Raw genomic sequence first — 13,436 nt, 5'->3', positions numbered from 1 at the left:
CAGAAGTTAGAAAATGCGACAAAAAAGTAATAATTTGAGCCACTGGTACGTATCCACATCTTTAAATGCAAGAATTCTTAAATAATAAAACGAAAGAAGGATATATTTTGCTTATTTTCAAAAAAAGAAAGAAAGAAAAGAACTTATAAATACAACAAAAATGCAGTGGGTAAATATTTCCTATGTGCAGTCTGCGGCAGCTTGCGTTTGGTTATTCGACTTTGAATGTAATTACGGACCTTAAATCCTTTATTTATGTTACTAAGTTATGATGTTCTTATGTCGGAGGACTGTTTGCTACCAATTCCATCAAATGAAATACAAAATTTAAAAACTCAAATTTTTGCTTTTTGAACACGTGCCGCGACACTGTGCGCCTCCAGGGTAAATAATTGTGCATTTCGGATTCCATAAGACCTATAGAATCGTATCCTGTAAAAAACTTTCGTTGCCAGCCAGGTCCAGAACTGACCAATTTCTACCATCTCTCTTTTCAGTTTCATGCTATCGTTGAAATGTTGAAAATATTTTATTGATACAAGTTATGGTAAAGTAAAGCTTACCTACGAAACCAGCTCCTTGCAGGAATAGTATAGTGGCCCAAAGGACCATGCCGCCAAGATGGCGGGCCAGGTATGGACCGCGATTCCTTCCACACACGTGCTTGCTTCCTCTTTCGTTTCCTCCCAGAGATGTACGTTTTCTTGTTTGGCGTACGATTTTTTGGTAATCTGTACATTCACCTTTCTGAAGAATGTGGCTCATCTAGCCTCCTCTAACGTACTGCATTCTTCTCCTTTCACTACGCCATAATCACTGCAAGCAAAAGAAGAGACATCTATTACACTGGTCTACAAAATGAATTGTTCGTTTCAGTCACCAAAAATTAAAGTATACTTTTCTAGACTAAGTATTTACATTGGATTTGAAAATGTTTGTGCTCGCTAGAAAGCGCGTATAATTTTTTCAACACCGTACGTGATGTGATATTAAATAACCCTCAGCCGACAGTACCCGGGTCTTTCTGAACCCAGGCTTCACGTTACCACGTGTAATAGTAGGTATTTAGTAGGAAAAAATTAAAAAATTACTTCTTTACTGCCCTAACGAAGAAAAAGAAAGCCGTTTAAAATGCGTGTGTAGTAATGAGAAAGAAGGAGTAGGAAGTGTTGTGAGTTAAAGACTTGAAGATAAAGGCAAGACTCCATTGGTGCAACCGCGCGCCGCGCACGGCTCATTTTTACGAGTTTCAAGCACTTTGGAGAACTTGAATGGGTCAATGTTTACGACCAGGCGCGCGCGGAGACGCTTGATTGCGCGTAATGCCGAGAATTCACTGCCATCTCGCACACACAAATGGTCGAAAAGACTCTGAAAAATGTGTGTGTTTCAACGCAAATGTATCTACTCTTTACTTCTGCATATCACTTCCATATGTGTACTTATTGTCTATTATTATTAATTTTTATATTAACACCAGCAATAACACGATATTTATTCCTATAAATACTAATAATTATACTACTGTATATATATACATACACACACACAGATATGTGTCACTGAATTATACTTTTATGTCTTTATCAGTTTCAAGTTATTCTGTTGGTTAAACACAATTCTGCAAGAAAAATCTAGGTGTAAAGAATATAATTTTTTCGCGACTGCTATACAGGGTGTTACTCTACTGATAGTCAATACTCTAGGACAGGGGTGCACAGTCGGTGCTCCCTCGAGCTCAACCGTGGTATGCTCACTCCCCACTCTCCAGTATAAGGTCTCGCGGTGGAGAACTCTATGAGTGCAGAGGCCGTATGCCCATTTTGTTTTCTCCAAGGAAAATATGGTATTGTCTCGAGCTTCCCATGGTTGCCCCAACACAGTCACCAGAAAGGCCCCGTTTATGTTTCTATGACACCCCTGGGACCTAAATGATCGGTTGGCCGCGACTGACATACACAGCTTCGTCACTGTGTGCGCTAGCGACCTGAAGCGATGGGTCAAAATTGACTCAGGCACAGGATACAGAGGGTTAACCCTTCAGCGTGTAGGCTTTCTGCTCAGAACGGTACCTAGCTGTGGGATGAATTGCATTGGTCGAAACCTTAACCCCTGCTGTTAAAGCGTTACTGCATAGCAGACCTGAAGAAGTATTGTCACACCTCCTAATCTAACCAATCAGACTTGCATCCCTCCCAAACGGCCACTCTCTTGAAGAGGCCATCTTCGCGGCAATATCTCCTTCCGAAAGCCTACAGAATATTTATGAAAAGAGCACAGCACGCCTCTAATTCGAGTGTCCAATAGACCTTGGTCCCAAGCCCTACTCGCTACGCCTTCGGTTCACGTCCCTTGACGAGCGGTGCTCGTCATATCGCCGTTGCGGACAGTTTTTCTATGACGAGTCCTGCTCGTCATTCCACGCTGAGAGGTTAATTGAGATTTAAAAAATAGGTTTAAATTTTTGTATGCAATAAGAATAATTTTGTTCAAAGTTATAATGGTAGCAGTAAGAGGGGTTTAAAAAAAAGTTTATTGCTGGCGAACATGATTCTGGAGGGGCCAGAAACCTGGGACCGGGGTGGAAACATCTGCAAAGCCGAGGTCGGTTTGCGGGGTCCCGCAAGTGTAAATTCTCGGCCCTCTGCTATGGGATGACAGCTTCAAAGGAGTACGCGGGCTTTACCCGGATTAACTTCAAGCAATTGAATCTAGTATTGTCTGATGTTAGGCGAAAATGATCGAAAAATACCACATTGAATGGCTTGAAGTTTATTCCGGGTCCACGGGTACCCGGCGGGCCGGGTAGTAGCAGTTGGTACTGGCCGGAGGGCGGGATGGGAGGAGGGCCATTCTCCTCGCTGAGGAAGGGGTGGCCCGCTTCGTGGCCGCAATGGGAGGTGCCGAGCTGGTCAACGATTATGGTTGGGGAGTTTGCCATAGAGGTGGGGCATCGAATGAAATGTCTGGAGCTCATCCTGAACCTCCTGCCCAATCTCGGGGCCTGAGGATGGAGTTCGACGCCTGTATGCAGGCGTTGTGCAGACTATGACCCACTACGGCTCATTTGTCTGGGCAGCAGACGTAAAGGTCAGCCACGGTGGAGGCATTCTGCTTCACAAGGATGTAGCGGCTGACCACGGGTTATTAGGGAGTACCACACGGTGTCCATCGCAGTGGCGACCACTCTGGCAGGACTCATCATTTCAACTCCTGGCAAAGGAGTCCGCGGAAGTCGATAAATTTCACGAACTCCGCCAGAGGGGGGGGGGGGAGGGGGGCTTTATCGGAAAGTCAAGTCGAGGCAGTGAAGTACCGGGCTCGGCACGGGCCTTTGGGGGAGTGGAAGGTGTGGCATTTTGAGCCAGAGAACTCCTCCAAGTGCGCTCTCAGGACTGTCCTCCCAAGTCTAGACGCTTGGTTGGACAGAAGCTGGGGGTAGGCTCACCTATCGAAAGACAAGTGCTCTCTGGACATGGTTGCTTCGGGGAATAACTGTGTAGAATAGGTGAAGAGGCAACGACGCGGTGCCACCATTGCGAGGAGGACGAGGACACACGCTGAAATTTTGTTCAGCGTGGCTGGAGGACCGTTATGTGCTCGTCAACGAACTGGGTAGGGTCCTTACGCTGGGAGCCATCGTAGCGGTGATAATCCGCAGCGAAAGGTCTTGGAACGCAATGACCTTCTTCTGCCAGCAATCATTCTGAAGAAATAGGCAGCGGTTTGGGGGGGGGGGAGGTACAGATACAGGTATCCACCTGCCGTGTCGAGCTCGGCAACGGTGGGGTGTGACTCATGGTGATGTCCTTACAAGATGGTGGTTGGTGGGCTCCGTCCTTGGGCGCCCCCCATCACGGAGAGCTTGGATCCCCGGTTTATCGGAGCGATCGTGGATAGTCCCTTTTCCCCATTATAGAGAGGGTCCACGACTCTCACCTGAACCGCCGGACCCGAACATCTCGTCCGCGGATCTAGTGGTCACGAGAAAGGAACTGGCGGGTGCGGTGAGCCGTCTTGAGGCCTGAAATACGACTCCGCGTCCCAATGGCATTCCCGGCCGAACCTGGGCGATGACATTTGGTCGTCATTGGAGACAAGCGCAGGTGGCTGTTTGACGATTGCCTGAGCCCAGGCGCTCCCTCTTCCATAGTGGGGGGAAGAGGAAGCGCCTGGTCCTCCGGCGAAGGAGGAACGACCCGCAGAGTGTCCCTCCGCGTACTGGCCCATTTGTTTGCTCGGTGAGGCGGGGAAGCTGTTTGAGCGTGTGGTGGCTTCCCACTTCGCGGCACACTTGTCCGGGATAGATCCCAATCCGGCCGAGTCCCAGTTTGTCGGCGGGGTCGACGAATGATGCGATACGTCGCATCAAGTCCCTGTCGGACACGGTCGAGTACCAGGACATTGTCAACGCTTTTAACACTTTGTCCTGAGGGGTATGAGGGAGGCACTCATATACCATCGGGTGCCTCCCTATCTCAGGCAGATGATCGGGGACTACCTACGGGACAGGTGGACAGAGTACCCAGGCCGGTGCGGTGTTACGCACGAGAGAGACGTACTGCGGAGTCCATAAGGATCAATGCTTGGGCTGGTCCTGTGGGACTTCGCGTATGAGTCATTCTGCCGGCTATTGTCCTTTCCGGTGTCAGCGTAACCAACAGGTTCTTGGTGCTAGTTTCATCAGCAAAACATAAGGAACAGATTGGCGTCGTTTTCGCTAAGATCTTATGAAAAATGCAGTAATCCTGGACATTTCTCACTTTTTAATGGTATTCAAACCCCTTTGAAGGTCGAAAGCCATAAAATTCGGTGTGGCACTGCGGGGGGTTGTCTTCGCCACGGGGTACAAGGCGTTGCTAGAGAAGACTTCGAAGCAAGAGTTTCAAGACTTCCAAGACGATCAAGACTTGCAAGACCTTCAAGAGTTTTAAGCTTCGAAGTAGTCGTCTGATATTCAAGACAGATTCGAAGCGGTTCCAAGCCCATCACTACCCCGACCCCTTTCTATATTCATCCCTATTACTGAACGGGATCCTCCCAATTTCGATGAGCATCGGTTCCATCAAAGGTTTTTGATCCGATCCTGGGGTCGGGAAATCTGCGCACCCCCCCCCCCTCCCCGCCCCCTTCAACCGTGCTAAAGATCGAACTACCTGTGATCTGGACTAGATCTATTGATTTGAACTCCCCCTACTGAAAAGGTTGCGCCAACTTGTGCATTTACCTAAATAGGCCCAAATTAAGTGACGCAAAAATACACGTGCAGTTACAGATGTGTTTCGTGTACAGTTTGAAGCTGATGATAACAATATGATGATAAAAATATTTTTAAAAAAAAATGGGAAGGAGTAAGGCGAATAAAAAGGAGGTAAAAGATTCAAGCATCGAATCGATCAGTAAATCTACTAGCATTACATATAATCATCTAGTTCTAGATCATTTGTTGTGATATATCATATACATATGAAACATTTTAAAGTAAAAAAGTCACTTGATTTGGGCCTAGTGAGGTCAATGGCACCTTGATCGGTCTGCTTTAAACGTCATATTGTGTTTGTTTAGACTTATAAATCGTGGCGAAATGTTTAACAATTTTTGCTGATCAAACGGTTCGTTTGCAACATATGGCTTCTTTTTAACTCTTTCCCTTCTCAACGTGCAGAGTACGTTGATGTAAAATAATTTGACATAAATTTTCAATGTTATAAACAATATTTGGGGACACTTTTTTAAACAAATATCCCTTAATTCAGAGGTACAGATTTACCTCTAATATCCACGATCATTTATTTTTTTACACACTATACAGTAGTTATAATACTATTAAGGACTAGCGTCCCCCGTCTCAGCTTCGCCAGAGATATTAGCATAACTGATTCATGATTATTAGAACTAACATCTTTTAAGGAAATTAAGTATTTTGAAGAAAAAGCTTAATTTCTTCATAATATTTCGGAAAAGATAACATTCTTGGTAACATCATAATTTTCTGACATTAGGATGAATTGTTCTCTCGGAGCAACGATGACAAATATTTTCCATCGCTCCTATTTTAACTTCTCGCAAGTTAACCTCAACAGTCAATTCCTGAATTATAATTTAATGTAAACCTTCCGGTAACATTCACACCTCCTATGAGTCCAGTCTCCAGGGATTTACATTCCGCGTTGCTCGGCGTGTACATTGCATACGTCGAGCAGGAGCGGATGATCCTGACAAATTTGATCGCACTCGAGGCATAGTAATATCCAAAGACGGTACGGATAAATCTGCAAAAGCAATTTGTAACCCGACGGTCATTCTGCCACATATATCCGCGGTAATCCAATTTTCTTGCGAGAAAGCGGGCGAGATGCTTCGCTACCTGGTGGTGACATCGCGGTACTACTATGGACGAGGTATCTCGCGGGCCGAATATGCGCATGCACTGCTCGACTAGACTGTCATATACGCGGGTCACGTGGTCTGCAGAACAGCTGTATACATACAATTTTTACATATAAATTACACGTTAATAACGCGATTTTTAGACATGCTACATAGCCTATGTCCGTCCTACAGTATCCAGGAATAACGTTTTAAAATTTGAGGAAGATCGGTTCAATAGGTCTTAAGTTTTGCGCGAACATAAAAATCGGCTCTCTCTTTATATATATTGTTATATGTATTAGTATCGAGAGAAGTCTGTCCACCCAAGAGTTACGATCGGCATTCGTACAATTGGGTAACCAGTTCCTACAGTGTTCATGACGTGTTTGAACATTTTTTTATATGTGTTAAGCTCATCTATCTCCCTGTAATTGTTCTACGGTACATTAATAAACATTTTAAAAAAGGTAGTTGCGAACAGCGGTTACTTCGTAAGCGAAAAGTTTTTGGGTTCGATTCTCCTCAACGCGAAATTTTGTTTTCCTAAACTAGACCTAAAAAAAACGTCTTTACGACGTCTTTTGAACTTCTTTAAGACGTCTTCTGGACGTCTTTAAGACGCCTTTTGGAAAGAAACCTTCAGATGGGCCTTTATGTTAAGTGACGTTGGGCCTGCGTTGGTTACAATCGTTGGCCCATTTAAAAATAGCGTGACACTTCAGCAGTTGGCCAACGGATAACACGTCATTGGCTCAACAACCTCCCAACAAATAAATGCTACTACGGACTGTGCTAATAAATTTTTCGTAATATCCTTAATTATAGTCCGAATTATATCGTTTCAGGGGTCAATTTGATCGAGAAAACATGAGGAATCGATTCACGTTTGCAAAGCTGTAATTAGAAATGCAGAACTACAGATTCGTCACTGATTAATGCGCAACATTGTATGGCCCCGCTGGTTTCGAGCGTCGATCCTGTACAAATGCTAAGATACGATCGTGTGAAGCGCACAATACCGTACATTCTAGGGTCTAGAATATTAGCTCCCTATTACGACGTTCTTAAACAGAGCACTGCATTAATGAATTAAAAAATAAATGAATTGGTCAACTAGTTAAAATTAATAAACTGTGCATGATGTTAATGACGCCTAATTTAATCGCACTTAGAAACTGAATTACTAATTGTAATTGAAAGAATACTTTTGGACGTGCAACATGTAGCTGCGCATGCATATGTATAGTCGCGCGCATCGTCGAAAGCATCGAAAAGAATATGTACAGTCTTCCGATTGTTGAGAAGCCTTTGGGCTCGGATTATCGGGAAAGACCTACCCACCCCACTGTTTTGCTTTCTCGCTGCAAGCAAGGACCTTCGGGCCCTAGGGCCCCCTAGGTAGAAGACCGCCCGTTGACGGCTGAGCAATAAAACCAACGGGTCAGATAAAATGTTCATGTTTTTGATAAGTGTTGGTGAAAATATTATCAATGAATTTTTTTAGGATTTCCCGATGAGAATGGCCCCAAAACGATATAATTCGGATCATAATTAAGGATATTATGTGGAAAAAAATTGTTTGCAGAATTGAAAGCCCGTTTCGTTAAAAATAGTCCGATTTAAATTAATTTCTGTCCAATTAATCGGGAGAATGCCAGATATCCATTGGTGTCACTGTCATATTGATACGAGGAAAAATAAACAAATTCAGATACTGTGAAATCGATGACACATGTGCAACGTTCTCTAACGTGGCGTTGCCGTTAATTACAGGAGATTCCACGAATAGAGCGGTTACCCGTGGAATCGTGGGATTTGGTTCGGTTGGCGTGCGAAAAAGACACGAATTTCAAGATACGAGAGTCCTTCTTTTAACAATAAATAACAAAATAGTTTATTCAAAAGGGTTTTGACACGACGTTTGAAATGAACATATAATATGACACGTAGTCGTGTGATCTTGACGATAAATTAATAGAATTAAAGGTAATTACGTAACAACGTATCGGTCGGTAATAAAGAATATAGTTTTCATTTCGGTTTTGACCCTAAGTCGGTAAATAAGAATATCGTCCTGATTTCGGTTTAGGGTAAGTATAACTGAGGCGTAATTAATATTTAAGATATAGTATAGAGGTACGATACTAAATCGTAAATTGAACACAAGTCTCGACACTAAGTCGGTAATATATAATACAAGAAAAGGCGCTAGGTCGATTTAGAATGTTTCAGTTAGAATCGGAGAGGATTTCTTCTCTCGGATTTGTAATGGCTTCCTGTTGCCTATCAGCTGGCCCACGCTTTCTAGGACGGAAGCTGAGTGGCTAGTGAAAGCGACCTCAGATGGTAGCTAGGTAGCCGGTTAAAGCGTCCCCAGATGGAAGTTGAATTTTAGACGATTCCTTCCCTCGGATTTGTAGTAGCTTCCTGGTGCCGATCAGCTGGCCCAACGCTTTTTAGGATGGAGGCTGAGGGGCTAGTGAAAGCGACCTCGAGTGGAAGATGATGGGCTAGCTAAAGCGACCTCGGATAGGTATTGAGGGGTTAGTTAAAGCGACCTCGGAGTGGAAGTTGAGGGGCTAGCAAAAGCGACCTCGAAATGGAAGTTGAGGGGCTAGTTAAAGCGACCTCGAAATGGAAGTTGAGGGGCTAGCAAAAGCGGCCTCGAAATAGAAGTTGAGTTGTCAGTCAGGACGTTGATTTAAGATAAACTTTCTAGTAGACTTGCTATACTGAGGGGCTAGTTAAAGCCACCACGGTATGCTTCTAGTTCGGTGGCAGAACCAAGTCTCCAGAGTAGACTACTTTCTGCTGCTGGCGGGCCTATATTTATACTCCCTGCTGGTACTTGGGCTGCACCAATCAGTCGCTGCGCGGTCTCGCGCACCAATCGGATTTTACATCCGGTTCCCGCCACTCGCGCACTACACTTGGTTTATTCAGCGTCCGGTTGATCGTGCGGTCTGCGCACGCGCGCTCGAGTCGTTCACGGCACTGATTGTGAGTTCCCAGTTTGAATGGGTAGTTATGCGCATGCGTTGCGCGTCATTAGGTTCTTTTGCATGTCCTTATTATTAACATTGAAACTTAGATATATAATGGAACGAAACTGATGATTGATTTAGAAAGAAAAGGAAAAATTTATGGCGGTTGGTAGCGGTACGTTACACATGGCCGAGCAACAGCGACCACGCGCGGGTCGGGCCGCAAAGCCTCTCGCCGGTTATTCGACCTTCAAGTATAAAGATACAATGAAAGTTGAACCGTTATTTAAAACCCAAGGTGAAAGGCCTTCGAATAAACGAAATATCTTTCGCCGTCTGAGGAATTCCCGTCGAATAACCAGCTTCTGGCGCTTTGAATAAAGATAAATCATCTTATTCGATCTTCGAATAACGGATAAACGTAAAGTACCGTTTATCTAGATATTATCTAGATATTATCTTTGCCTATCTCTGGTTCAAACAATGAAAATGGGTTAGCGCCGCTGAACCGAATACAACCGCGTGCGTCAACAACTAGGCGTGCTTCCTGCATGTGCGTGCTAGGGGTCACTGCTTCGCGTCAGCTGTTTTGGCTTTAAACCTCGTGGCCCGGAAGATGCACCGTTAATATTCAATTGTTAATATCCCGAGAACAAAGCCTCGGGTCCCAGAACGGCAAAGGACTTTCTGGTCTCCTCTTGCATCAGGATATTGCATATTCCGGATTGTCCCTCAATTCTGGGACACCCTGTATATGTATTCCACATAGGTATGTAGTCTAAGATAATTTTTTGATGATTTATCAGGTTTACTTTATATTCAATAAGTGCCCAGTGACTTGCGGGTCACTTGTGGAGATGTGTATAATTTTGCAGAAGTTTTATATTAAGTGACTTTATAATACATAAAATTGTTAAATAATTGGCAACGACAAATTTTAAATTGGTACACATGTTTTTTGTTATAGCGTTGCATCTTTGTTTTTTTATGTACTTGGTGTATGCTCACAGTAAATAATACTCGTTACGCATTGCCGTTTTTGTTTCATTCTAATAAAAGTGGCACTCAACAAATACGCACCGTTATAGCAAAATGTTCTTCAAGCATCTCCGCACGGAACATTGTATTTGCATCTCGCTGCCCAGATATCGTAGGAGCAAATTCATTTCAAGCGGAGTCTGCAACAAAAGTTTTACACATTAATAATTAAATGTATATTACTGGTTATTTTAATTATCTAAGTGAGAGAGTTAATAAATTTTTAAATCTAGATATAATCGGTGCAAGTTCAATTATTATTGTGTAATTCACGAGTCGTTTAATGTTAATTTACTTTTCTTTTTCACGTTTACGGAAATATAATGAAATTGCATGGTCACGAGGCACATGTCCTACCGCGAGCATTGCAATTAATTCAGTGCATGCTGTGCCATTTTAATAGGATAGCATCCATGTGGTGTGGTAAAATGTATACTCCACGGGTAGCGATGCAACGAGTCTTACATTATGAAATACATGACTGATAGAAACCACTTCATCAAACGTGTGTTCCTTTTTGTGCGTTCCATGCGTCGTGTAATGACGAGAAGAATTTTCTCGATACCTATAATCACCGGATTAACAGTACGCAAAATTAAATAATATTTCAACAAGATGTTACCAACTTTTTGTACTTAATATGTCGATTTGAAACCGCACGGATAATATTGCAATTTATTTTTTAATTTGGTAATGCTCTTCTATTGGAATTTATTATTGCGCCATAACACTTTTCGAAGAGCAATATAAAACAACAATCAGTACAAAGTACTAACTATAAACGAGGTTGTTTTCCAAGTTGATCCGTACGAAAATCAAGTTATTTGTGGTTGTGAAGATTTCTTAGAATCTAACGAATGAATTAGCTTAAAATTTTCAAAGCATATTCTAAGATATATTGCCTATCGTTTGACCGCGGCCCTTGCAAAATAATATTATGCAACAAAAATCTTAACACGCAAAGTTGATAATCCCATTTGTGGCTTGAATGTCTTCAGTCTTTTTAGCATAAAATGGGAACAAATTAGAAACTGAAAATTTGTTACAAACTCATAATAAACAGTACAGTTGTGCCCGGTTTTTATCATCTTCCATCGTAAAATAATCTTCTTACGGCCCGCTAATTACTTAAAACCGAATCTGAAAATCTGAGCACTGAATTGTTTTCTATACAATTGGAATTAGCAAAGTTGATTTCACAATCTTTGCATCTGAACTTTTTAAATTTTTTCGAGAATTAAAGGGAAATAGCTTCTTTCATACATGAGTCATGTTTCTGGGGGGTGGGGGGATTGTTTACACAGAAACAAAATCGATCGGTCGCGCGAAAACGCGTCTACTGTAACAACGGCCTTAGTAGGGTACAGGCATAGGGTATAAGGTTTCGGGTATTTATGAATAGCCTATAATCTAATCTAGGACGTATGTAAGGTAAATGTACCAGAGACGAGCCATGTACCAGTATCTAGTCATCTGTTGAGATATTAATAATTATTAAACTATGCACGTAAGATAAAATACATGTTTGGTGTAATTTGCATTATTTAACTGTTCGGTTTGATATCTGAAGTTATTTCGTCCTGTTTTTTTGTCTAGATATTTAGAAATACCATTTAAAGTCTCGAGGCCAGATATATGACGCGTTTTCAGACATTCGTTACGATATGGCTAAGAAGAGCGTGCTTCTTGTTAAGAGTATAATTATTATAGGATAATAGTTTTTAGATAGATAAAAGGGTTTTAGAATCTTGAAAATATTTGTAACAAATAGAAAGAAAAAATTTGGATATGAAAAATATTTTTTATTTGAATATTTACATGGCTATTTATTGGTGCAAACAAATCTTGTTAGCCCAGTAACTAACCACGTGTTCAATAACTCGGATGAAGTGAGTTGCAAGTGGTAATCGGCGTTGCAAGAGAAAAATTACGAAAAAAGTGTGAATTTCTGACTCGTTATTTGGAATAAAGGCGGTAAGTATTTAAATAAAACTGTGTTAGATGAAATTCAAAACAAAGTCTGTACATCTGAAAAAATTTTAGTTTTGACAAATCTAGTATGGTTGGAACTGATACAGCAAGAGGTAAAAAAAATAATGATTTAATACTTATTTGAATTATGTAGATTTTGATAATAATATCTTCACAGTTTCTGCTGTTAAGTGCAATCAAAATGTAGAAGTTCAAAGGGTTCCATTGCCCTTCAAGAAAGCTTTGATTTGGCCTAATGCAATTCCAAATAAAAAAGCTAAAAAATCAAATAGGACCCCCCGACGATATTAACGTCTGAAGAATGGCAGATGCATCACATTCAAATTCAGGAGGAGAAACTAAGAAAATAAATGGAAATACAAGAAAGAAAAAACTTAGAGATGAAGCAAAGAAAAAAGAGTTGAAGAAAAAGAAGCCAGCAAAGCTATTACCGAGGAAAAGAAAAAAATTAACAATGAAATTAAAAAATTAATAGCCGAAAAAAGAAGATAATACAAAAATAAAAACAATTAAGTATATGTAATAATTTATAAAGATGTAATTCTAATAATATATATGAAACAAAGTTATATTACTTGTAAGATAAATAAAATGTTTATACTTTTATTTCCTAATCTGTTTATTATGGTTATTTACAAAATAATTTTATATTTCTGTACTTCTTAATTTTCCTTAACGGATTTTTCCATTTAAGACAAAGAATGAGTTTTTAAAATAATTTTTACACGATTATAAAACTTATGACTTGGTACTGGGACATGAAAATCGGGACGCTAGGTTAATTGCGTGAGGTTGGCTATGTATTGGTACATTTACACGTACAAATATTCTTGTTCATTTTACGTTAAATATCAAAAATATAAAATGTTGTTATGTAAGTACTGATGAAAAACAACAGAATCTTTATGAATGAAAAAAAGTTCCGTTTAAATTGTTAATTTTATACACAATATTCATTATACTTTGTCACCGTTTCCTTAAACGGATAGTTATTGGTACATTTACCTTAATGTACGTTCAAAATTTCATTGAAATCCGTTCAGCCGTTTA

General features: G+C 41.2%; 1 protein-coding gene and 1 long non-coding RNA gene across 4 annotated transcripts in view; one reads left to right on the top strand and one right to left on the bottom strand.

Moving 5' to 3' along the window:
- Nucleotides 1-13,436, bottom strand: part of LOC143372222 (uncharacterized) — a 310,267-nt gene that overhangs the window by 144,810 nt on the left and 152,021 nt on the right. For all 3 annotated transcript variants that reach the window (XM_076818264.1, XM_076818265.1, XM_076818263.1), the window contains 2 exons: nucleotides 10,437-10,534; nucleotides 564-816 (listed from right to left, as the gene is read on the bottom strand). In XM_076818264.1, the coding sequence (XP_076674379.1) occupies nucleotides 564-765 (202 nt within the window). In that variant the 5' untranslated portion in view covers nucleotides 766-816; nucleotides 10,437-10,534. The remainder of the gene's footprint in view (nucleotides 1-563; nucleotides 817-10,436; nucleotides 10,535-13,436) is intronic.
- The window catches only part of LOC143372284 (uncharacterized), a 139,507-nt gene that overhangs the window by 91,146 nt on the left and 34,925 nt on the right, over nucleotides 1-13,436 (top strand). The window lies entirely within an intron of this gene.

This window comes from Andrena cerasifolii, chromosome 8, assembly GCF_050908995.1.
Source record: "Andrena cerasifolii isolate SP2316 chromosome 8, iyAndCera1_principal, whole genome shotgun sequence".
Lineage (NCBI taxonomy): Eukaryota > Metazoa > Arthropoda > Insecta > Hymenoptera > Andrenidae > Andrena > Andrena cerasifolii.
Note: the sequence above shows the minus strand (reverse complement) of the source record. Positions and strands in the feature narration are given on the sequence as shown.